At 46.0% G+C, this 23,597-nt stretch overlaps 1 protein-coding gene across 1 annotated transcript; it reads left to right on the top strand.

The window, feature by feature from the left end:
- Window positions 1-1,021: 1,021 nt before the first annotated feature.
- LOC149365035 (uncharacterized) lies at window positions 1,022-22,355 on the top strand. The gene is made up of 10 exons (XM_089568777.1): window positions 1,022-1,108; window positions 4,829-4,914; window positions 9,006-9,074; window positions 10,644-10,757; window positions 11,933-12,105; window positions 12,927-13,051; window positions 14,622-14,703; window positions 18,189-18,338; window positions 20,785-20,880; window positions 22,158-22,355. Exons 1-10 carry the CDS (start codon window positions 1,074-1,076, stop codon window positions 22,353-22,355), a joined length of 1,128 nt encoding a protein of 375 aa, XP_089424903.1. The 5' UTR covers window positions 1,022-1,073.
- Window positions 22,356-23,597: the final 1,242 nt, after the last annotated feature.

Below are 23,597 nucleotides of genomic sequence, written 5' to 3'. Positions count from 1 at the left end.
CGCAGTATCTGTCTTACACATCTCGGTGGACACCTGAACCAGAGGGAAGACGCATAACTACCCTCTTGGAACAGTGGACACCTCAATCGTGCTTTAAGCGACGTGGTGATAGTGACAGATGTGCGCTGCATGCTTTGGCATTGACAACGTTGTGCCAGAAACGCTGCCACCTGCCAGGGTGGCAGGGTGGGGACTTTAATGTAGATAGACATGCGAGAATTTGTTACCACTTATGCGGGAGAACATCCCGTTCCTCTCGCTCGTAACGGCTCCAACAGCTATGACAACCTCGCGAAATACTTGCGCAGACCTCATCTTTGAGAATCAGGCATTGGTGCAGCAAGTCGAGCATATACCCATCTATTTCTCCGTCCACAAAGCTTCCTTCATAACAATCAAGAACTGTTAGTGAAGTGTTTCTTGAAGAAGGAATGTGTGTGAAAAAGAACAAGTTGTCTGTAATTGTACATGCATGTCTTGCTCGAATTATTTGCCTCAATCTATCGAAAAGCTGAAACAGCCGATGAGCTGCGCTCAAATTTCGCATTAGGAAGTAACGTAATCGTCGGCAGTTTTTCTGATAGTGTATCGCGTTTCCATCCCATAGCTAGTTTTTGTATTCTCAAGCCACGGTGGCTTATAACCTTTGATGTTCGGCAGCTGAGCTTGATGTTACGGGATCGAATCCCCGGCCGAGAGCTCGCATTTTGGTGCGGGTGGAAGACCAACACACCCGTGTGCTGTGCGATGTCAGTACGCATTAACGAAAGTGGCTGTTTGGGCTTGTTGGTCAGTGATCATGGTTAAAGAATGCAGCGCGAAAATACAAGGACAAACGAAGAAATGGACAGGACAGCGCCAGTCCTGTCCACTTCTTCGTTTGTCCGTGTCTTTTCGCGCTGCATTCTTTAACACATTAACGAACCCGAGGTGCTCGAAATTAGTCCGAGCTTTCCTACTGCTTCGTCTGTCGTAGCTCGCATGCGGTTTGGGGGAAGTTTACCGCCACAAACCACATTTTCATCGCAGAGGCTCCAAAGGAAAGCCAGCTGGTCGCTGCAAAGGAAAGCCAGATGACCGCTGCAAAGGAAGCCTCGTCTTCTCCGGAGTAAGTTTAGGGGCAAGAAAAAAAAGAGAAACTGCATTTTATTTGAACGTCCCTCACAGATTCTGCCAAGCTAAAAGCGCCTAGTTTTCTTCTTTCCTTGTGTGCTTATGCGCTAGAATACGCGATCGTGACGTCAAGCGCTTTAGAAATTTACGGGCAAGTACAATTCTTCGTTTTTAATGGCGATTACAGTAACGACGCAAGAATGTTTGCACGGACGTGCTCCTAAGATTGGTGACTTTTGAGTCTGAATTTTCCAGGCTTCAGCATGCTCTTCCGAGGATAACGGGCGATGTGCTATCCCATACTCCTGAGCACTCTAGTTCTTTTTTTCCAGGTCGACAGCTTTGGAATCAAGGAGTGACAATTCTTTTATAGGATATTTCTTGCGCTGACTTTCAGACAAAAAAAATATTGCGTGGCCACTGCCAAGAAAGTGCATAATTATAGTGACATCACTCGCAAAGCCAGGCATTAATGAACAGGGTAGCTTCTTCGTTTCGTGCCGCAAGGAAGTTGACTATGTGCTTAACAAGGCAGAATTTTAGCATCATACTGCTTCGGTTTTGTTCTTCAGGCTTTTAACAATCATGACTGCTTTGTATATCCATATTTATGGAAAGTATAACGAAGAGAAAACAGAGCTAAGCTTGATTAAAAGCTTGGTTAAAATAGATATAGTGTTTGTCAGAAAAAAACAGGCTGATTCTGACTTCTTGGTGTTTGTTTCAAAAATAAAAAGTCGGTGTTCACTATTCTCATTGTACGAAATTAGCTACCTGGGATGTAAATGCAAATGTAAGCTGATTCTTCAGACAGTTGTAGGAGCATACGTTGGGAACTTTTGTGTACTTCAGTATCTCAGTTGCGCCTGTGAAGAGCGGCCTTGACTGACTATATGACCAAGAACCAAGCAATGGTCTTTTTCGGTCTTGCTGTTTTTGTTCTGGCCTACTACTAATGCTGGCGTAAGCGCTGTTGTCATTTTTATGCTGAAGTCTGGCACCTTGAATTATAATGAGGAAACATAAGTGAAGAATAACGCACAAGTGTTTGCTTCCAATGGGTTAGTAAGTTAGCACACAGTAATTGCTTAATGTGGCGGTGCAATCTTTGCTCACCAGTGTTTTTTCCTTCTTCCTCCGCACCAAAATAACGGATTCGTCCTTTACTGCGCTGACAAAAAGTCACCCAAGGCGGTAGTCCTCTCTCTCCCATTCCAACAACACTGAGAGCGGTTCGCAAGTGTTTTGCTAAAATAAAATGTAGAGATAAACTGGAATCCCCGCCGTAAGTCCTGCCTTCGCCATTCTAACAACACTGGGAACGGTCTGTGTGTGTATACACTAACATCACGCCTTCTCCTTCACAGTGACATTGAAAAACCAATCAGCCCGTAAGTACTGCCTTCATCACTAACAGTGCTGGCAGTTGCCCATGTTTTGCTGTGGCCTGATGCGACAGTTAGGCGATAAGCACGACAGAGTGCTATCATAGAACACCAAAACTTTTCTTAAAACAGGCGCACATGGCCAAGTTGCGGAATGACAATGAAAAAAAAAAACTTTATCATTGGCTTCACAGCCATTAGCGGCGCTCCCATTGTCTCTGCAAGTGAGTCCTTCCCGACCGCATCTTGCTTTTCATCGGTAGGTTTAAAGGAAGGCGCTTGGCTCTGGCTTTCCTGCGCACTGGGTGTCCTTCTGAGTGTACGCTGCGACGAATAGGGTGCACGGATAATACCGGAGGGGTGTCTGGTAGCAAAGTCCTTGGTGAGGTGAAGATGGGTGAGTTATTAAGGGCTATGGGATAATTAGATACCACCGTATGTTATTGGGACTAGAGCTCTGCACGAGCCGCATTGTGAGATCCGAGCTCGTCCCGAGCCCAAGATACGAAACCTGAGCCCGGCCCAGGCTCGCGGCTCCAAGCCCGGGCCCGGCCCTACAAGCTCGACATGAGGCCCAGCCCGGCGCGGCCGGGCCTTCGGCCGGGTCCGTTCCCGCCGCAGCTGAAGAGAGCAATTTCCGCCTGTCTGCGAGCAGTCTCCTGCTACAAAAGTAAAGAAGTGGACGGCAAAGGCACTCAAATCTCATTAACACTTGAAAAAATTGGTTTGGCAAATAGAAAAAGAAGAGATAAGGCTGGTCAACCCACTCTGCTTTTTAAACGATGATGCTGTCCGTGAAAACCGCCCCTAAGGTCCGAGAGCTGAGTGATAAGGGTTGCAGGCACTCGCCGCGTTACCTCTAGGTTTTTAATCATTTTTTTTTGTGTCCCGCGAAGTCTAAATGTTGAAACACCCACAAATCCCTTTCAATAACATTTCTTTTTTTTTTTTTTGTTGTCAGCAAGATTTCGCGGGCTGAACTCATGGCCGCACTGGCCAAGTTCTTATGGGGAGGAAAAGCAAAAGCGTCTGTTCACTATGCACTGTGTGTTTGAAGACTCGAAGGGGCCTAAAGCAGTGTGCTCTTCTCCACTGACGTTTCTCATAGAGTAGGGATGTGCTTTTGGAGGCGAAGACAGACAACGAAAGCCTTTCTTGGAGCACACCGCTGCCCGCCGAGCAATCGAATGAAGATTCTTTTCAGCGTTCTTATGAGACTTCAAATGTCTAGCCACCGAGCAGATGCGAAGTGCCTTGTAGTAGTAGTAAAAGACTTTTAATCGACCATAATTTACAGGCCGAGCATTTCGACCGCCTGGGCGACCAGAAGCCGCTGTTGTTCTTCCCCTTCAGCGCCAAGCCAGTCGAGCCAGGTGGTGATGGATAGAGAGGGTGGGGGGAAGGAACCCGACTGCTGAGCAGCCGGGCAATAGAATTCTGGTAGATTCGACGGCGTGGGCTGGCTGATAGCTGAAACACCCAAGCGAGCTGTGCTGTGTGCTTTTAACTTCAGCAGGCGAAAGCGCTACTGCAAATGAGCCGTATACGGCGTGTTGCAACGCTCCACTAAGAAATCCGCTGTAGTGTAAACAGCCGGAGGACCATTTTCAATGGAAATTTGGTCAGACATGGAGTGAAGTGAACGTTAGGCGGAAAGAATGTATTTGTCCGCGCCAAAGATTTGATAGTTCCATTAATTATCGCAGCTGAATTGAGAACGGGCTTCACCAGGATGAGTATTTGCAGGCATCTCAGATGCGATATGCGCATGTGCAGTGATCATGCCCTTGCCGCTACGGCTTGTCGCGGAAGGGAGTTTTGCCCGGATGCCTGCAACGCGAGCCAAAGAAGAGATTTCTGTCAGTGAAAAATGCATTCTAACTTGGCCAAAGAATGCCTTTGGCAGTTTTATTTTTCCTGGTTTCGCAACTTAAGACATTAGCCTCCAGATAATGGTGTTTTTTTTTCTAGTAGGTTGTGTGTTTTTCCCATAAAATGGAAATATCGAGCCCTTCGGAGCGCAAACGTGGCACAAGTATCTGCCAGCTAAAAGACTCGGCCTTACGCGAGACTGCTCAATAAGTATCCGCGCATGGAGAACTGTGGGCACAGGCGCTGAGACACCAATTCGGGATCCATTTTGGATTGCTTGCTGAGCTGCTGTGCTGCGAGAAAGGGGTGCGATGCTGCTGATGCCATTGCGAAGCCCAACCCACTGTGTTTGAAGCTGACTCTGGCGCAATAGTGCAGGCAATATCACGGGTTGTGGGTTATATTTCGGTGGCACAATGTCTACACATAAACTAACTTTTCATTGTTTCCCCTCGCAGAATCACGGCCAACACAATGAAGGTGGTCCTCATGGTGGTGCTGCTGTCGGTTGTCTGCGCTTTTGGAGCTTATTTTCTGGCGCTCAGTATGTACACTCACCACTTTTCCGCGGCTTTCGTGCAAAATAAATTGTTTCCTTTCGCACTGAAAGGAAAAAAAAATGAGGGAAAGAGCGAAGTACACGTCGCTGCAAAAAGAAAGATAACATCCCTGCAGTGGTTGCCATTTGGACAACTATTTTAGTTTTCTCAGGCTTTGGCTGCCTTCTCCGTTGTTTTCAAGTAAAAGGCTGCAATGGGCGCGGTCACGCGTATGCCGAAGGGTGTTCCGTCAAGGCGCGTTCACTTAGGCTCGGTTGTATATAACGTCGCCAGTAATGCGTTAGCGAAGGTTAAGTAACGCTCTCTACTGGTCTTCCTGTGGTGCCTAGCGCTATGCACAACATTGTAAACATTCTGAACAGAACCTTTCGATGCTTTCCCAAGTAATGGAAGCATACACTGGTGAAACGTGTCACCTCCTCTTTGCTTAAGAATTCTACCATCTCAACTAAACTTGTTGCCAAGTTTTGTCAAATTTGCCAGCGCGTTTATTTGGAGATATTTTTAAAATGTAATATGCTGTTGGAATGAGTAAGCCTTTGAAAATGCGGCACCTTTTTTGATAGTTTATGTCCGCTATTGATTGTTATTATTCTATTTAACAATACGGACAATCCCATGGGAGATTTCCGTATTCCGATGTAATGCACGCGTCAAGTCCTGAACTGAAAGCTTACGTGGGCGGTAATAGATTTGTTGAGTAGCTGGTGACGTAGCAGTTGGCACGCCAGACAGCTTTCTGCACTGCCTGGCCATGTCAAGGTGTGCTAATTAAATTTTGCCGGGGGCATGATCTTCGCGTGCTGTTAAACTGAATGAATAATTGCAGTTGAACCTCGTTATAAGGAAGTCGAAATGGCCGCGCGATTTCTTTGTCATACCCGTGGCTTCGTTAGAGTGGTACGCGACCTTGGTGGCAACTGCCGCTTGTTAACGGGCTTGCCTGCAACTGTGTATACCAAGGACAAAATAGCGATTGCTTAGAGTGCCGCCGATGTGCGTCGCAGAAGCCTTCAACACTACCCCCGGGCGAACACCACGGGGTCGAATACACGTACACCAACTGAATAAGTCAGCTTTGCAAATGCGCACCCATATCTTCCGTGGCCCGCGTGGACTTCAGTATTCAGAAAACGGACTTGGAGGAGTAATGTCGTAGAGGACCAGGCGAGACTTATTCAGAATATTTTTAATGCGAAAGAATTATATACCCCTTTAGCACAAGAGCCGGCGTCCGCCGTCTATGTCACGAAATACGGAGGATGTCAGAACGAAGGTGTACGATGTCACAACACATGTATAGTCATGAATGATGGAGCGTAACGTACTATGACCTATGGAAGTCATAACTCGTAGTCATAGTCGTACGGAAACGTATCACGACTCGGCACTTACGGGTGACGTAGTGAAGTTGTATAGAGTTTGTACAAAGTATGTCTAGTCATGACGCGTAGTCGTAGTCATGAGTCATGACTCATAATCATTCTGCAACATAGCGGGACTCGGCACTTCACAATCAACGCAAGATAAGCTGTATAATAGTTTGTACAAAGTATGCGCAGTCATGACTCGTAATCATTCTGCAACGTAGTATGACTCAGCACTTTACAAGTAGCATAATTTAAGATCAGTAGAGTTTGTACAAACGTTATGCTTAGTCATGCCTCTGAGTCATAGTCATGAATCATGACTCAGTCATTCTGCAACGTAGCATGACTCAGCAGTTAATGCTTTCGCATTCTCACGCGTATGCAGTCTTAAGCGTGTCTGCCGAATTTATTTTTTAATATGTGTTTAAAACTAATAGGGGCGCGTGGTGGCTATTTCTTCGCGAGTATCTGATCAGTTGGCTTCGCCGCGCAGCTCAAGTGCACGCGCGATACCGCAGTTCACCGCATAGCTGGTCGGTCTTGTAGATAATGCATTCGCCAGGCCAAAATGCATTGATGATCGCCGCCTTCTGGTCAACGGAGATTATTTTTCGCCCATATTTTATGCCGCCTGGCCCTGTGAAAACGGGAGTGCCGATACCATCAAGGTTGGTTGGTTATGGGGTTTAACGTCCCAAAACGACTATGGCTATGAGAGACGCCGTAGTGGAGGGCTCCGGAAATTTCGACCACCTGGGGTTCTTTAACGTGCACTGACATCGCACAGTACACGGGCCTCTAGAATTTCTCCTCCAAAGAAATTCAACCGCCGCGGCCGGGATCGAACCCTCGTCTTTCGGGTCAGCAGCCGTGCACCATAACCACTGAGCCACCGCGGCGGTCTATACCATCAAGCACACAAGCGCATTGCCAAAAGGTTTGAACCATGTGACGATGGTGAGAAAAACACAAACTAAACTGCACATGGAACCAGAGACACAGAGCGCACTCACAGCGGGCCGTCTGCTGCGAGGAGTTCGGAGAATGGAGAAACTCCAATGACCTCGTAGTCTCAGTCGCTTTGGGACGTTAAACCTAATACTCCCCTCCCCCAGCCCCCCCTCCTCCTGCCCCCCCCCCCCAAAAAAAAAAAAAAAAAAATCCAAGCCCAGACAAAAGCTCAGTGCAGGCCCAGCTTGTGGCGGGATAAGTTTTCCCCATCTTTTGTGCGGTGCTCGACAGAGCAAGTATGCGCGGTGATTTCAGTTTGCCTGTTCGTATGGGTTCGGGTGTGTTGCGCGCTGTTACAAATCGACATACTCGGTGCGAGGTGGCCAGTGTAGTTATTTCCTGCTGTAAGAAAAAGTTGCTCAATAAAAACGAGATATGAAATACATGGGTTTCTGCGGGAGCTTCCAAGCGATCGGTGTTATTTCGTTATAACTAGTTCGCTATAGCGAGGTCTAACTGTAAAACGATAACGTGCTTATCTCCAAGGGAAAATCACGCTGGGACTTCGCTGTCGTATGAGATTTAACGCTGAAGAAAGGTTAGCGCGTATAGCTGCGCAGCGCTCACTAAGCTTCAAAGAACTATGCTGTATTTAACAAGAGCAAGTAATCTGACATATGAGTATTAAGAAAAAAACACTGCTTGTGGCAGTTGTGTAGGCTCAAAAGAAACTAACTGGATGCTCACGTGATAAATAGCCGCAAAATAAACAAAGACGGTAATGGAAGCACGGAGCTCACCGAAGGAGTAGCATGGCCTAGAATCAATCTCACAGCCCCTCACCTGTTTAGACATTTTGAGCGGTGATTGGTCTTCCTCTATTTATCAGAACCGCTCTCATCACGCACCTTCTCATACAGGTCTTAAGCAGATCTTGAATGAGTGGCTCAAGCGACATTCTTTCTTTTCAACTTCTTTTCATATATTGTAGTTTGTGTATGTATCGGTGTCCTTTTCCCATTTGTCATCAACCCAGCAGTGTATAACTTTCAAATGCATTTTTCAGTTTTAATTGTTTTTTCTAGTTTCAAACTCTTCTCTGTGTAGCAATCCGTTCAACCGTAAACATTATAAATTCTTTCTATAGTGTGCTCCTATGCGACCTGCCACCGTTGTATGTATGTGTTTATTTTATTTATTATTTTATAATGGCTCTTAGATGAGCCACAGGCATTTTCAAGCTATTTTCTTTAGCTTTTGGCCTGTGGCTCATTCTAAAGACTGTATGGACATTTGTGAAATAAAGTTTGGATTCAATTCAATTCTAGTTGAGTGACTGAAAAGATGTCTGATACTGAGTTTGCAGTACCTGATCCTTGTCCGAAGTTGGACTCACACCGTTCGTGCTTTGAGTAGATAATTCGGCCTCATCCTTCCATCTGCTAGCCGCCGTGCTTAGCTTAGTTCGTTGAACGACTGCCCGGATAGGTGGTGGTCTCGTGTTCGATCCCCTAAAAAGCATAAATTTTCCTGACTGCGAAGCTTCCGAGAAAGTTGTAAAGCTTTCCTTTGAATATAGCGGTATGGCTGTGGTCGCATGGACGCTAATGACTAATTACTCAGTAATTTATCTATATCTTCGATCAACTATACGCGAAAGGTAACAGTCCTCGAATGCTTTCTCTCGTGATTATGTGACGACTGCGCTTTAAATGTGCTGAAACCACCTTTATGTCTTGTACGCTTTCTCGCAGAAAGCAAAGAGGATGAGCCGGGTCCTGAAATCGTACCCAGCGATGACAACAATGACCTTGGCGTAGTTCGTAAGTGCAGAAAGAATGCTTTGCTTTTGAAGATTAGCCCCCGACGCAAAGTGTGTATTTCACAACTAGCACTGATGGAAGGAAACAGTTCTTTGTGGCAGCTTCAGCAACCTGATCAACAGGCGGATCCTCCAGTCGACCGGACGGTCGGTCGGTTAGACATGCCCACTGGACAGCTATTGTGCTAGCACACTGTCACATGAGATATAAAAACTTTCGAGCGATGTCGCATCATCGGCTGATCATCGGTACCACACTAGTAGGCGCCACACTTCGCGTTCATTTCTAGCTTTGAGCACAAAAGTGATGTCAACAGAAAAGGGCAAGCCTTTCAGGTAAAGATATGGAAACGTTGGCGGGAGACTAAGAGACTGATATTTTAATGGCGGATATCTACTATTGGCGTCCGTGGCCTACAGTAGATTTGCGGTGTAATGAAATTGAAGGAAAATACTAACGATAGGAGAAACCATCGGTAGGACCGTGGGCCTTTTTAACAGTTTGTGCCAATTAATTTCTCAAAACCGCGGCTGTAACAATTATCAAAGACACTGCTAGCCCACCTACCCAGAGGAAAATAAAATAAAAAGCTCCCAAAATATGTCGCGATAGTATAGTTGCTTTCCCCCCTCCCCTTGTCGTTACGAGAATATAAGGACCGTTTGCAGTAGTACGAGGAGGCGTTTCACGCTTCACACAGTCCGCTTCTTCTAACAGCAATAGCACTACATGATGGTCTGTCTCTAATGAAGACTGTCGCCCTCGTATGTCGCAAGCGCAAACTCAAGTCTACACACTGGCCAACAGAGCATAGTAAACCGCTAGCGCTACCGATTACCGCTAATCGCCAATGCGCACGCGCAGATAGGCCTCGGGCACCAGGTTTAGGCCAGCTGCGTGCGCGCCTGCCGCGTCGGGGCTATGTGCGCATGTGCATTGGCAGCCTGCGGCTTGCTGTTCGGGATAAGTGGCGACGCTGGCAGTATCCGCTATGCTCAAACTCTACAAGCACTCAGTTATGGTGTACCGCTTACCGTGAGGCGCAGTGTACGCATGGGTATCTCGTGCATACGCGGTCGTAGTCAGTATCAGTGCGGTAGCATTAGTGGCAACGTATCAGCGCAAGCTAAACCGTTCCACAAACTGCGCATGCGCGAGCAACACGGGCTGGCCTAGCGCCCCGCGGTGGCGATAACGCTAGCAGCGCACTAGGCAACAATAAGGTGAGACGTTCTTATTAGAGGGCTATCTGGGTCGCCTACACCCCATCAGGGCCGGGGAGAAGACGAGGGAGGAGGGGAGCGAGAATTTGAATAATTAGCCTTCTGCGCTTACGCCATCTATCTATGGATGGGGGTGGCACACATATATGAGAATGGCGCAGCGTAGGGTAGCGGCACGTCCGTGGCCATCTTTTCGCCCCAGCGGATGGATGGAAACGGAAACTTCCTAGCACATTTCTGCTTGCTGTAAAATGTCCGTACTTGTTATAAAAGGTGCGCAAAAATGAAAAGCTCTCATATTAACGCTATTTCTGCTCTAACGTTTCGATTTTACACTTTATTTCAGCCCTTCTCATCTGCGTCACTACGGAGACGCCGGCCTATGCCGCGTCAGAAGACGTTCTTTACACTCCGTGCAACTACCTCGTATACTACCCGCCCATTGCTAAGTTTGATCCCAGTATGTACAATCACGGGCCTTGGGGGCGAGGGGCCTGGCTTGGCGCCGTTGCTGTAGGAGGAACACGTAGATTCAAGCCAGAAGCGCTGTTTTTGAAGGATTTGAAGCGAACACAATTGTCACATGGGTCACCTTTCATCTTTCGCACCTGAAACAAGGAATGGTCTACGCTGCGATTGCTCGGCGCCTATGCAATTCTTGTAAAATCTGGCCGCGATGACCACTATGCTGTGAAGACAAAAGCCCGAAACTAAGTTGTACAAAATTGTACAGAGATTTCCCGGCATAATGAAGGACCATAGCTGGCCCAAGTTATTTTTTTGAACATCCAGCTGCAGCGCTACCCATAGGAAAATGCAGATGGCAACCTCAAAGCCAAATTCCGCCGCGTTTTGAAAGTGTTCACTAACGCAAGTGAACCTGTCCATCATAATCAATCGCCAGACCTCACGCCATGTGTCGAGGTTGCCAGGTCCATAACTGTAATACTGTCGAATGTAATTATCAGCGGGTTCAAAATAGGGCCGTGCAAAGAAGCACGCTTTCACCCAACGCCACTGAATATATAACCATTTCGTGCCCTAATTCTGAAGGAGTGAAAAAAATCATTACCTCCACATTTAGCTAGCTAATGCATCCAATACAAAACCAATGTCAAAATTTTCTTAGCGTCTCTGAAATGTGAGAAAACGGTACGTCGCCAGCAAGTAACAATTCGTATTTGGTACGTTTTTTATAACTATTCCGAGTTGTGTGAAAGTCCAAACTGGAAGCTTAGAACCAACTCGAAAGCCCAGAAAAAATTATTTTTTTTTGTCCACCAGACGTGTTCCTGTATTTTCCGCAACATCTGTCAGAAAATGAGACCAGGAGTTGGTGGATCCTGACTTGAAGTCGCACTTTCAGGGTGCGCTATTTTCAAATACTAGCTTGCTAGCAGTAACGCGAAACATTTGTACTGGAATGCGCTGGCTGCTGAGAACACGATGACTTAAATTTTGTATCCAAATTCTATATTGTATTGAGCGTGGTCCGAACGTACGGCACCTGATATTTTTTTTCTGAGCTGAAGGAAACTTAGACAGAATGAAGCTTCTTAAAACCATCTTGAAATCAAACATGCAGAAAAAAAGGTTTGCTGCTTGAGAATAGCACATGCTTTTTTTTTTCTCCAGAGGTTTCTTTCGACTTACGCGGTGTGAAAGTTGTCGTCGGATTCAACACGGAAGCTGCCAAAACTGCAGATTTCGGGAAGCTCAGCTCCTGGGTGGGCACTAAGTACGCAGTTCTAGACGTCGACATTAAGGACGACTTCTCCGACGTCGCTACCAAAACGAAGGAAATTCAGGTCTGTGCGGATAAAGTTTCAGAAAACGCGTTAAAACTACCTCAACTAATGAGTTTAAATCATGTAAATACAGTGCCACAAGAGATGAACACAGAAATACTAGAAAATCGGCCGCACGACGTGTGTTCCATGTTTGTCTTTCGTAGGACATTGTGTTTCTGTCCTTCAAAACAACAATGAACCAACTATCACCGCCACTTGTTTTGTTGCATGAAATTTTCTGAAAGCGGCTTACAATATTTATTCAATTTTTTTTTGTTTAAGTGGTGTCGGTGAGGACATTAGGCGTCGATACGTCTGAAAATTTTGAACCAAACTTAAAAAATTATGCACCTGCCAGTGCCAGCGATTACCTCTTATTAAGTAGCAAGAGCTATTAGCATGTTCCGCCTGTCTGTGTCGAAACAGTGTGGCACAATCGCAAAATATAGCGTTCTTACAAACCGACCGCAAATGTGATAAACGTCGCGTGAAGACTGAAGCTCTGGCACGCTGCAGTGTTGTGAAGTGTTCTCGAATGGCATGCAGTGGTGCTGTAATTACGCGAAGCGAATTAAACTGTTTAGAACATGGTGCTGATAGCTGTGCTGATTCGCTTGTATGAATACGATGAATCGTGATAACAGGGCTACGAGATGTGGTCTAGTTAGTGGTATATCTCTCATTCTTGGCCTGTAACAGATCCTCGTCTGTAGCGCTAGTGACATGTGTCATCGCGTTGAAACAGCATAGGAAAAGCAAATCTCTAGAAAAGTCAATTTTTAAAACTGTGCAAAAAAACTGTGCAAGAAAAGTGGGGACTGATTTCTTTATTTTTCTAGGACGCTTTCAGTAAGATCAAGAACAGCTACCAAAAGCCCGAACTGGTCATTATCGGCATCAGGATAAACCCTAAGGATGCCGATGCCACGCCGGAGAATGGAGAGAAACTGGATAGCATATCAAAGTAGGTTGTCAACGCAGATCCTGTATTTCGCTTTAGAAGTGACGTTGTCGCAGTCCTGGGGCAGTCGGGACAGCGATGTGGTAATGAAGTAACATATCGCAACAGTCTCGGCAGAGGAAATATGCAGCATGTTCGACTACGGCATTCTTCGTGCGCAAGCCCGAACGAGTGACGTCACAGTGCACTGGGTCTTCGTACGTCCACAGAGCATACTCATACTTCGTACTGAGGGCCAATAATACTTTCCTTTCAAGGAAAGGGGGAAACTTTTATTATATATTGGTGTTCGAGGAAGGCCGCAGCCGTGGCCTCGTCGCAGAGCGCCCGCCTCGGCTTCGGGAGGTGGTGGGTTCGACTCCCGCCACCGGCAGGGTACCCACCGGTTTTCTCAAAATGGGTACAAGCTATGGCCCGGCCTGGTGCTCGGCTTACTAGGGCTACATTGCTTGGGAAAGGAGCCTGCGCCTTCAAATCCCGTCACTGTGGGCAGAGAGTCGTGTGGACAAAGCGAAAAAAAGGGCCACAAATTGGGCTTATGCCGCACGAGGCGGACTTATGGTTGCTTGGCAGGGGAACTTATCTCTGACCCATCAAGGCAACTTCGGTCTAAGACCCTTTTCCCAAGCATCTCACCCTAGAAGAGCCGAGCACCAGACCGGGGGAAATCTTGTACCCATTACAGAAACCGGTGGGTAGCCGGCGGCACTGGGGATCGAACCCAGCACCTCCCGAATGCGAGGCGGATGCTCTACCACAAGGCCACGCTTCGGTGCCTGATAGGAGTCCTGATTCCCGGGCCCCATTTGCCGTCATTACCTTGGCTGGTTCGGGTGATCAGGTCACGCTGGTCGTCCACGGCTGTGCCAGACAGGGGGGCTTCCCATGGGAGAAGGAGTGCGCGGTTTCAAATCAAATCAAATCAAATCAGTTTTATTGACACGGCTAGTAAAAATGTAGATGCCGCCACTCTGCCAAAATAAGGGATTGTGGACCCGTCAAGCTGTCCAAGGACAGCTTTTTTTCTACAATCCCCCCATCTGTATTTGATGGCAAATAAAGATTTCATTTCATTAACTCAGTATTATACATCAAATTCATGTAGTACAACAGCTATGTAGTAGTTTTATATAGAAAGAAAAGCGAATTGCACAAGAAATTATACAATAGTTACGAAAACAAAAAGTGATATACATGTAGGAAAACCACTACTTTATAATGGAGTCGAATATTGGTTGCTCCGAAAATTTTTTTTTATTTCGGCGATTGATAAATGAACGATTTTTAAGTTTGCAGGTAGTCAGTTCCAAATTTTGGCAGCGGCATAGGCAACAGTTCTTTTACCGCACTCATTGTTAACAATTGGAAGGTTAAAACAGTTGAAAAAATTCTTAGTTGGACGAGATGGATAAACGAAAACAGGTGATGGGAGTGGGATGTCATAGTATGTCTATGACATCCCACTCTATGACACTATGACATATGTCTGTATCCACACAAGCTAGTTTGAAATCCCGCATAGCAAAGAAAGGTAAACCTGCCCACAGCTTACCATTTTCGGTTGTTTCCACAGGGGCGCCCTGATCTTGTTTCAAACCCACAAGCTACCGGACGCTCTGTGTAAAATTGGCATTAACGAACTTATGATCTCAAAGGTAAGAACCGTGGGCGTCATATACTGATTGATTGATTGTTTGATTGATTGATTGATTGTATTTGATTGGGATTGCTCTATCGTTATTTAATCATGTATGGATTTTTAAGTACTCATCACTGCCATGTACAAAAAAAAACTCAAATAAAAGAGAAATACAACAGATGCACGTCCTATCGCCCTTTGCAAGGTATTTGCAGTGACTGACCGCCATTCTTCTGTCGAGGGCGTTTTTTCTCGATCACTTTTATGCACTTTCTACGGGATCAAGATCTATCGGTGTTGTATTTTTTTTTAAGCGCGGCACGCTGATGTGTTGTTCACTTTTTGAACAATAACATTTTTTTTCTCATTTGTCGAGGCCGTGTCCTTTTTTTATTTTTGTGTTCTATCGTCGCTTTTACAGAACCCCACATTTAGTATTTTGTAACGCTGATCTACTGCATTGTATCCCACTCCTGCTTAGGCTTTTGTGGCCTGCAGTACTGTGTAAATAAAATAAACAAATTATCAAGTGCGTCTCGTAAGCACGTGGCAAAAGTGTTTTTCTCTATTCTAAGAAAATAAATCTAATTACCTTAACCACATATGCGTAAATTTTATACGAATATCGGTATAAAGTCTTTCCTAGTTGTTTACCAACGCTGGGATTCCGTAATTAAAGCTGCCATTTGGTCAAGTTCTTAGTGATTCCAAGTTTGAATAGAGCAGGGACGCAGGTCGAAGCACAAAGCACGCAGCGTAAGCGCTTTTTTATTGTGCTATTTCGTCAGATGTCTCTGAGCTGTTTAAGCTATGACTCCATGTTTGAGTTTAATAACCACTTTGAAATTGGAAATCATTGGTAAAAGCATTTTTGTGTGCTAGGTCCAACTGTACTGATGGTGATTATGCCGACTGTGTAATGCGATATTGACCAGGATTAAATCTCGTTTTTCATATTTTTTCTTTCTTCGAGTTGGAAAAAAATTGGCTGTTGTTTAGGTCTGGTTAAACCTGGAGGATTGTGAAAGGAACATCTGCGCGTAGCCATATATTGTTGCGTGAGCTACATTGCCCACAGTCTCGCCGTTTCGCGTGCTCTTGCTCGACCATACTGCGCATGCGCGAGGAGCAAGTGACGTCACTCCGCACAGCTGGCGTGCCTCGCCACGCGCTCACCTTTCTTTCCTTAAAATGGTCTTAGTGTAAAACGTTGACAACGCCAACGAACACAATGAACGCCGATGGCCTATGGCTTCAGCGCTGCGTTTCTGGCACAACCTTGTCAATGCCTGCAGCTCATTTCTCTCTCTCATCACCCCACGTACCTATAGGCCCGATTCAGGCGTCCACTGACCCAGGGAGCCATTATGCGCACTTACTTTCCTTAAAATGATCGGAATGTAAAACGCGGTTAACGACAACGCCAACGAACACAACGAACGCCGACGGCCTATGGCTTCAGCGCCACGTTTCTGGCACAACGTTGCCAATGCCAACGCATGCAGCGCACACCTATCACTACCGCCGCTTAGCTTAAAGCATGGTTGAGATGTCCACTGTTCCAAGAGGGCAGTTATGCGCCTTCCCCTCTGGTTCAGGTGTCCACCGAGATGTGGACATCTCGCACTCACTTCACGCTACGTATATCCGGGCATAGCAGAGCTATGTTGTTGTTGTGACTGGGAGAAGGATGAAAAGGAAATTGCACGGGCCTGCTACTGGCTCGAGCCAAGCCACCACCGCTGCCACGTGCAGATAGAGGAGAGGTAAGAGATCAGAGGAAAGAGAAAAAGGAAAGAAAAGACGCGCGTCGCAGCAACAACTGCGTCCGCCGGAGCGGACGCTGCTGAAAAAATCAGATAAGCGGCCGAAGCCGCGCTCGCCGAAGCGAGGACAGAGCTAAGCCACTACCAATTTTATATACACCACAAACCACGCAGGTGGCGATGCGCAATCGCTACTGCGCATGAGAGAGAGGGAGACTGTCGGCGAGGCGATGGAGAGCGCGCGGCGGCGGCGGCTCCGGCGGCGGCCCCGGCGCGCCAGCTGTGCGCCGTGCGACGTCATCCCTCGCGCATGCGCCGCTTGGCCTTTCCAGAGTTCCGCGAAATGGCTCGGCGACTAGCGTAGTGTTGCTTTCGAAACAAAGTTTTCACTAACTTGCCGTATTCATGGCCTCGTTCTCGCGTGTTTCTCCGAACCGCTGTGAATCGACGGCGGCCTTACCGCATCGGTTAAGCAGTGTAGCATTGCACTGCGTGCTTTCTTAATAGTACCAGAAGAGCGCTGACGCAACTTTCTCACCCACTGGAAGTTGCTGCCACGTGTCTAGAGGCTCAGACTGGATCAGTTTTTCTCACTTTGTGTAGCTGCACCGCCGTGAGCGCTAACTGAGTCACCTCGTCTCGGCCTGTGGCTCAGCTCGCGGCCAGAATAGCCGACCTCGGGTGGGCCCAGCGGTGTATGCCACAATAACGGACCGAAATGCTGGAAGTTCCGAAGCCGAGTAGCGTACAGGATGGCCAGCGCTGTGCGAAATGCGTGGGGTTTTCTAAAAGAAGACTGCACAGCAAAACGGTTTTGTCCCTCACTCAGAGGTGAGGTAGCAATTATCCTGCGTATACTAGTTACGTTTCACACAATATTCACGCGCTAACATTCAGCTAACGGACTTTATCCACTCCTGCATGGGTCCAAAATGATGGCGATGATGAATTTTTGTGGCGCAAGGGCATCAGTGGCGAAACAGCGCCATGGCACACGGTGTTTTTCATCTTCTCAAGGTGGGAACAAAGACACATTTCTAAAGAAGGCGAGCACCAGGCAAAGGGAAAGCTCGTATTCATTACATCACTGGGGACCTCCAGCGGCACTGGGGATCGAACCCCGCATCTCCCGCACGCGAGGCGGATGCTCAGATCATTAGACCACCGCTGCGGTGGATCCTGAATGGGTCAGCACTGTGTTCAAATGAGCATTCATTGCAACCACCTCACTGAGCGTGAAAGGAGTGAAATATTTATTGGTGCTGCCATGCACACTCATCTCTCTGAGTGTCTTTATTGCATGAATGCAATCACGGCAGTGCACCAGGAAGTTAACCGTTTTGGTTCTTGGAGTTTGCGCTAACTTATACATTTTTTTTTTGTAGTCAGTCGGCGGTGATTGCCGGTAGGTAGAACCAATCATTGGAGAATTTCTTTTTTTCTGTGCGTGCGATAGCAGTAAATTGTCTGCTAGCCAACAGAAACAAGTTTCCTTTGTCTTGCTAAAGCAGCCCGTTGTGCCATCTGGCGGTGCAGGAAGGGCACTTTTATTTTTATTTTTTAAGCCCCTTCTAACATATGTCTCGATAATGCGAGAGATGTCTTTCGACTGGCACATTTATTAAAACATAGGAGCGATTTCGGAGGAAGCGACGCTAGCTAACATTATATTCCTACGAGCTCTTTCAGAGAATTGCTCCAACGAGTCGGTCCATCGTTTTTCTGATGGTTTTAGGAAAATTACGAAAACCTTGCTGCTGGCATCAACAGCTCTGTGGCCATCTCCACTAGCATCGCCATCATGAAGTTTACGCCCAAGGACAAGGCTAAAACCAACATTGGAGACCCTTGCACAAAATCGGAGGCGCTTATCCGCTCAGACAAGGTACGCATACTGCAGTGCACCGAGACACCTTCGAGAGGCTCACTACGTTTGTCGACACGAAAGCTGCAAGCTGCGCTTTGAGTACAGCTAATGGTCATTTTATTTATTTTCACGTTGCTATCCTGTATACAGCGATTTCGCCAATTTTAAAAATGCATTTTCGTTATTTTTGCCGCTTACTGTTGCTAACTGTGTTGTTATTGCTTTGTATTATAGCCTGTGTTATGAGTATTCCTAAATGACCTTATGCCTTAACACTACTTTGTGTACTTTTATTTCTCAAACCTAAAGTTTTTTCGCGCTTCATACTTTTTGCAATATTGTTTACTTTGTATTCTCTTCACTTCGAAATCTTGTGTAATGATGCTGCTAAATACACGCGTTAGCTATTGTTTTAAATAACCCGTTGTGTATATATTCTGTACGAATTTGTAACCGCTCACTGCCTTCTCTAATGCCCTCCAAGGGCCATGAAGGAACGTGAAATAAATAAATAAATAAATAAATAAATAAATAAATAAATAAATAAATAAATAAATAAATAAATAAATAAATAAATAAATAAATAAATAAATAAATAAATAAATAAATAAATAAATAAATAAATAAATCTTTATTAACGAACAGCAGGCTTACGCACTGCTTTTTTTCCTAAGTCCACGTGTATTCACTTGCATGCGAGCCCTCTTGTTAATGAAAATGTAGCGCATTATGACTGAGCACTCAGGGGTTTGTGCGAAGAAAGTTTACGCAGTTTTTTTGCCCTGTAACCAAACAGAAAATGCGTCATATTCTTGGCCATGAAAACCTTCAGGCGTCGTTGGACATATCGCAGTTTCCTGATGAGAATTCTCAACTTGGACATCCGGAAATTGCAGAGCAGTTGTTGCCACGGCTTTCTCACAAAAGTTTTGTGTTATATTGCTCGAAATTTTACGCTATGTGATGAGGTATTGGGAGCGAGAATGAGTACATATATCTACAAGCGAAGGAGTGGCCGCTAACTCAGACCTTGAGGTAAACAACAAGAAGAATAAGAACGGGCTCGAGTGCATGTGGCAGGCAATTTCAGGCAATTAAAGGTAGCTGGGAAAATATTCAAGTGGGAGGTATGTAATAGTTGTATCTCGCCAGAATTCTAGTATATATATCTGAAGGGTGGAGGCTAACAAAAATGCCTACAATTAAAATCACTCTCAAACTTTCATGTACTGCGGCGTCCGAGATTTTAGAGTGATGATGCAGCGATGGTGTCGTCTGTAACAAACGCATTGCGTACATGATGTCCCTTGACGACGTTCCGAGAATGTGCTCAGAAGTCACTCCCTGTAGGCGACCTTTCACTGTCGATCCCAGTAGTATTTACGCTGCTTAAAGGGAAACTGCATAGGTTTTAGAAATAAACAAGCTTAAGAGGGTCGAATGTGTGAAACTTGCTGTTAAAGCATGCGAAGTATTTTTTGGCTAGCACTTGAAATAGTGAAGTAATCGCCGATTAAAATCCGGACGCCCTTCAAGCTTCTCCGCAGCGCACAACGCCAAGTGGGGGCGCATGATGACGTCATCGAAGGTATCGGTACATTTTCAACGCACAAACGCCTGCTTTGAAGGAAAAAAAACCCCACGCCACCGAAGGCCCTGCCGAGAGTTGTTTGGCAGCCTCTAACGAGTCAGGGCAGGGTGTGGCTGACGACAGCGGTAATTTGAAATCGTACCTTCCGTGACGTCACGCTAAACTTCCCTGCACTCCTCCGGTCCATTGAGGAGAAGCACAAAATTCAATCGTCGATTACGTCATTTTTTAAAATGCTAGTGCAAAAACACTTGGCATGCTTTACCTACAGCCTATATAGATTTGAATCCTTGAATATCGCAAAATTCTCAAAAAAGTGCTGCAGTTGCCCTTTAAAGGGGTACAGACACAAAATTTCGAACGGACACAAGCGATATTATTTGTTTCATGGGAGTAAGAAGGTGCTTTGCAGCAGGTTTCAGTCGCAGAAGTTGAGTGGAACACATTATCATTTTGAATGTTGCACGAGTAGCCACTCAGCATTTACGCCCGTATCGAGTGACGTCAAGGTGCACTTGCCTGGATTATTTTTTGACGTCTCCGAATTCAGTGGTTGTTCACAGGAACAACCAGAGTTTTCCGGCGACGCCGACGTCAGCATAATGTGGTAGCTAAGGTCGGCAGGTCGACATGGCGTCAAGGTACACTCCACAGCTGGCACCGACCGAAACCGAAAGTAGGGATACAAAATCATTTCTAATTATTTATTAACGCTGTGCATTAGTGTTTCGAGCTCATTTTTATCATTACTATCCCGTAGGCCTCTTTCGAGGCAAAAAAGAAAAAGAGGGACATCCAAAAACTTTGCGTCTGTACACCTTTAATAATGGTGCCAATTCGCCTCACTCGTTTTCGTTTTTATTGGACCACCAGAATTGCGAGGACTTGTCGTTCGCCGATGACAAAGGCATTGCTGTAAAGGGCGACGCTGTCTACATGTGCAACACAAATGCCACAGCCCAGGCGCTGGTAAGTGAAGACGCCCCGCAGCTGTCTGTCTATGTACAGCTAATTTCCTTCCTTTGCGATATGGAAGGGAATGCTAAACTTTGTGTGTAACATTTCTGCCCCCATATGCTAGCACTTTTCCTTTATCATGTCGCAATATTCTTTAAAAGGCTTACGTTAGGTCGGTTCTTAAATACGCGCGCTCGCTTTTGGATTCGTCAGTAGCACGCGGTAAATATAATGTGAGCGGGGCTGAATACAGTGCGTCAGGTACAAAAGAAGTGCTGAAATGAGAATCTCTCGGCATGCCCCCGAAAGAAATTGAGAGCAAAATTTTTTTTAGGCCATTCATCATTCAGGTTTTTGTGTTGAACACAAAAAAAAAATATGTGCAACAACCGGTCAATAAATTCATACCAAGACTGAATTTCGTGAATTCGTTACAAAAACTGAACTGTTTAAAGATCCAGTTTTTGTAACGAATTCACGAAATTCACAGTCTTAGAGGCAGTTTAGAATGCCTTTTCCTCCAAGACCATTATAGAATGGAACAGACTGCCGAGTGGTGGTGTGTATGGTGCATCAAATACTGCTTTTTCAATCATGTGAAAGGGCCTGTCTAAATGTTTTGGGTTTTTTTTCTGTTGTTCCTTGTGCTGTACGTTTTTAAGTCTCTAATCGTTAATGTACAGTCTTTGTCAAAAGTAACCAGGCTCCATGCTTTGCTTCTCATTCGTATAACGGAGTACTCACAGCTTCCCTAAATATCAAAAAATCTTTGAAGGTGAGAGCAGGGGTTTTTCTTACCACAAAGAGATTTAGAGCTTGAGGGCTGGCATAATAGCTTTAATACATGACTGAGAAGAAAAACTTGCAGACTGGTTACTTTTGACAAATACTGTACACCCCCCCAAGTTTAATACATATATTCTGGAATCACGTGCGGAGTTGTAGGCTTTTAACTGCAATTTTCAATTTCTCGTTATTGTAAAATAGGTTTTCGGCGTAGCGAACTTGGAATATTACCTCTGCAATGCCGTTACAATGCCGCTCATAACAAGGTTCTAATATGAATTGTTTTTTATCGCTAGAACCCTCCTCATAGTAAACAGGACATACCTATACGCTTGCGTCGCGAGGTAAAACACCCTCTGTTCCCGACATAGGACGCTCTCAATATGGATATTATCCCTCTTGTCGTAACGAATGAATTTTTTTCGCATAATTTTGTCTCCTGAACTCTTGTATGCAATGCGCGTCAGTCTAGAGTGACTACTTATGTTCTCTATATTCTGTAGTTTGTAGGCTCTAACAACGAGTCCACCATTTCGTGGAAATTCAACATCGCCTTCTTCGACATCGACCTGTACCTACCGGGTAACGATACCAAGTGTCCCAAGTTCATGTTGGAAAACTTCTACAGGAAAGGCCCCAGGAAAGCGAGAAGCGAAACCAAATCTTTGCAGCCAGAGCCAATAAAAATTAAACGCTTTTGACCACTGCATTTGCTGAAGCGATGCGCTGACTTCGCATGTCTGCGCCAAAAACTGCGTGTCCGCTATAGGAAAATAGGAGTTTGAAAAGAAACACCTCCAGGGGTTCCTCCGCCCTTCAGAGGTAACATGCGGTGCACTTTTATTCGAACAGCAGCGCTACACCCAGGTGCGGCGACATTGTGTTACAACTGTGCCGTATTCGTGTACGGAAAATTGGACGAGCTGGCTATTCATGCCGGAGCCTGTGTAGCACCCACACTGCACAGGACACACAGAAAACGACGCACAAGGCATATGCTTGAAGCGCGAAATAATTCTGAACGAGTGTTTCTGACGAGGTGTGCTACCTTTAGCAATCCTATGTGCAGCCGCACTGCAGGCTACCCCAGCAAATTATGTAACAAAATCGCTTTATTGCGCGAGGCCTGGACATGCTATACAGGCAGGATAGTGGCGCGCTATGCCACATTAGATGAGCTTGCTTGGCAGCATGTCGTCTGCCCGGTCGTTTCCATAGCCTCGGCGCTGCAGTCAGTCCGACAGGCCGACCACACACGCTCTGGCGCAGCCGACTGTTGACGTGTACACAATAGCATTTTGAGTGGGCTAAAAAAAAAACAAAAAACTGGGTGCGCCAATTAGTCCTTCCTGGATTATATCTGATGGTGGCCGAAAAAAAATATGAGGCATTCCATTCGTAAATCTGCGACACACATAGTAGAGAAGCTTTATGCCGCAAATTCTGATGGTGGCTGAAAAAAAAGAGGCATTGTACTGATAAATCTACGGCACATATTAGAGAAGCTTTACAGTGCAGTGAAAGGTCCAGCAGCCAAAAAGACGATTTCATTATGGTGACGCTCTGTAAGAGAATAGGGTAAGAAAAACATGCTGAGCTAATTTAGAAGTCTTCAAGCAGCAGTGACGGGGGTGCAAGGATCCCAGAATACGAGGGGTCCTTACTCTATCTTCCGTAGCTGTCAGTTGCAAAAAAAAAAGGGGGGGGGGGGGGGGGGGGGGGGGGGGGGGAGGTGGTATTAAGGATCCTCTGTGGTGCGCGTGTTTTGTAATAATTTATTGCAATCTACTGCATGAAGGGCTAGTATGAGTTGTAACTGCAGCATTCTTCACACAGAAGAACTACAGAAAGGTCCTTCAGCATGACTGCGCTGCCGGAAGGTCGCCGCCCGGTAGAAAGCACTCCAAGTGACACTTCTGAGAGGTGCACGTTTATTCACTGTG

The sequence above is a fragment of the Amblyomma mixtum genome, chromosome 2 (assembly GCF_055824585.1).
Source record: "Amblyomma mixtum isolate Tamu chromosome 2, ASM5582458v1, whole genome shotgun sequence".
NCBI lineage: Eukaryota > Metazoa > Arthropoda > Arachnida > Ixodida > Ixodidae > Amblyomma > Amblyomma mixtum.
This window is presented reverse-complemented; position numbering and strand designations above follow the sequence as displayed.

Bases quoted from the DNA above. Each gene is read 5' to 3' on its own strand.
- LOC149365035 (XM_089568777.1), top strand. From the start codon at position 1,074: ATGACCGCTGCAAAGGAAGCCTCGTCTTCTCCGGA. The intron at 4,915-9,005 runs GTATGTACACTC...GCTTTCTCGCAG, and splicing joins AGCTTATTTTCTGGCGCTCA to AAAGCAAAGAGGATGAGCCG. The intron at 20,881-22,157 runs GTAAGTGAAGAC...TATATTCTGTAG, and splicing joins ATGCCACAGCCCAGGCGCTG to TTTGTAGGCTCTAACAACGA.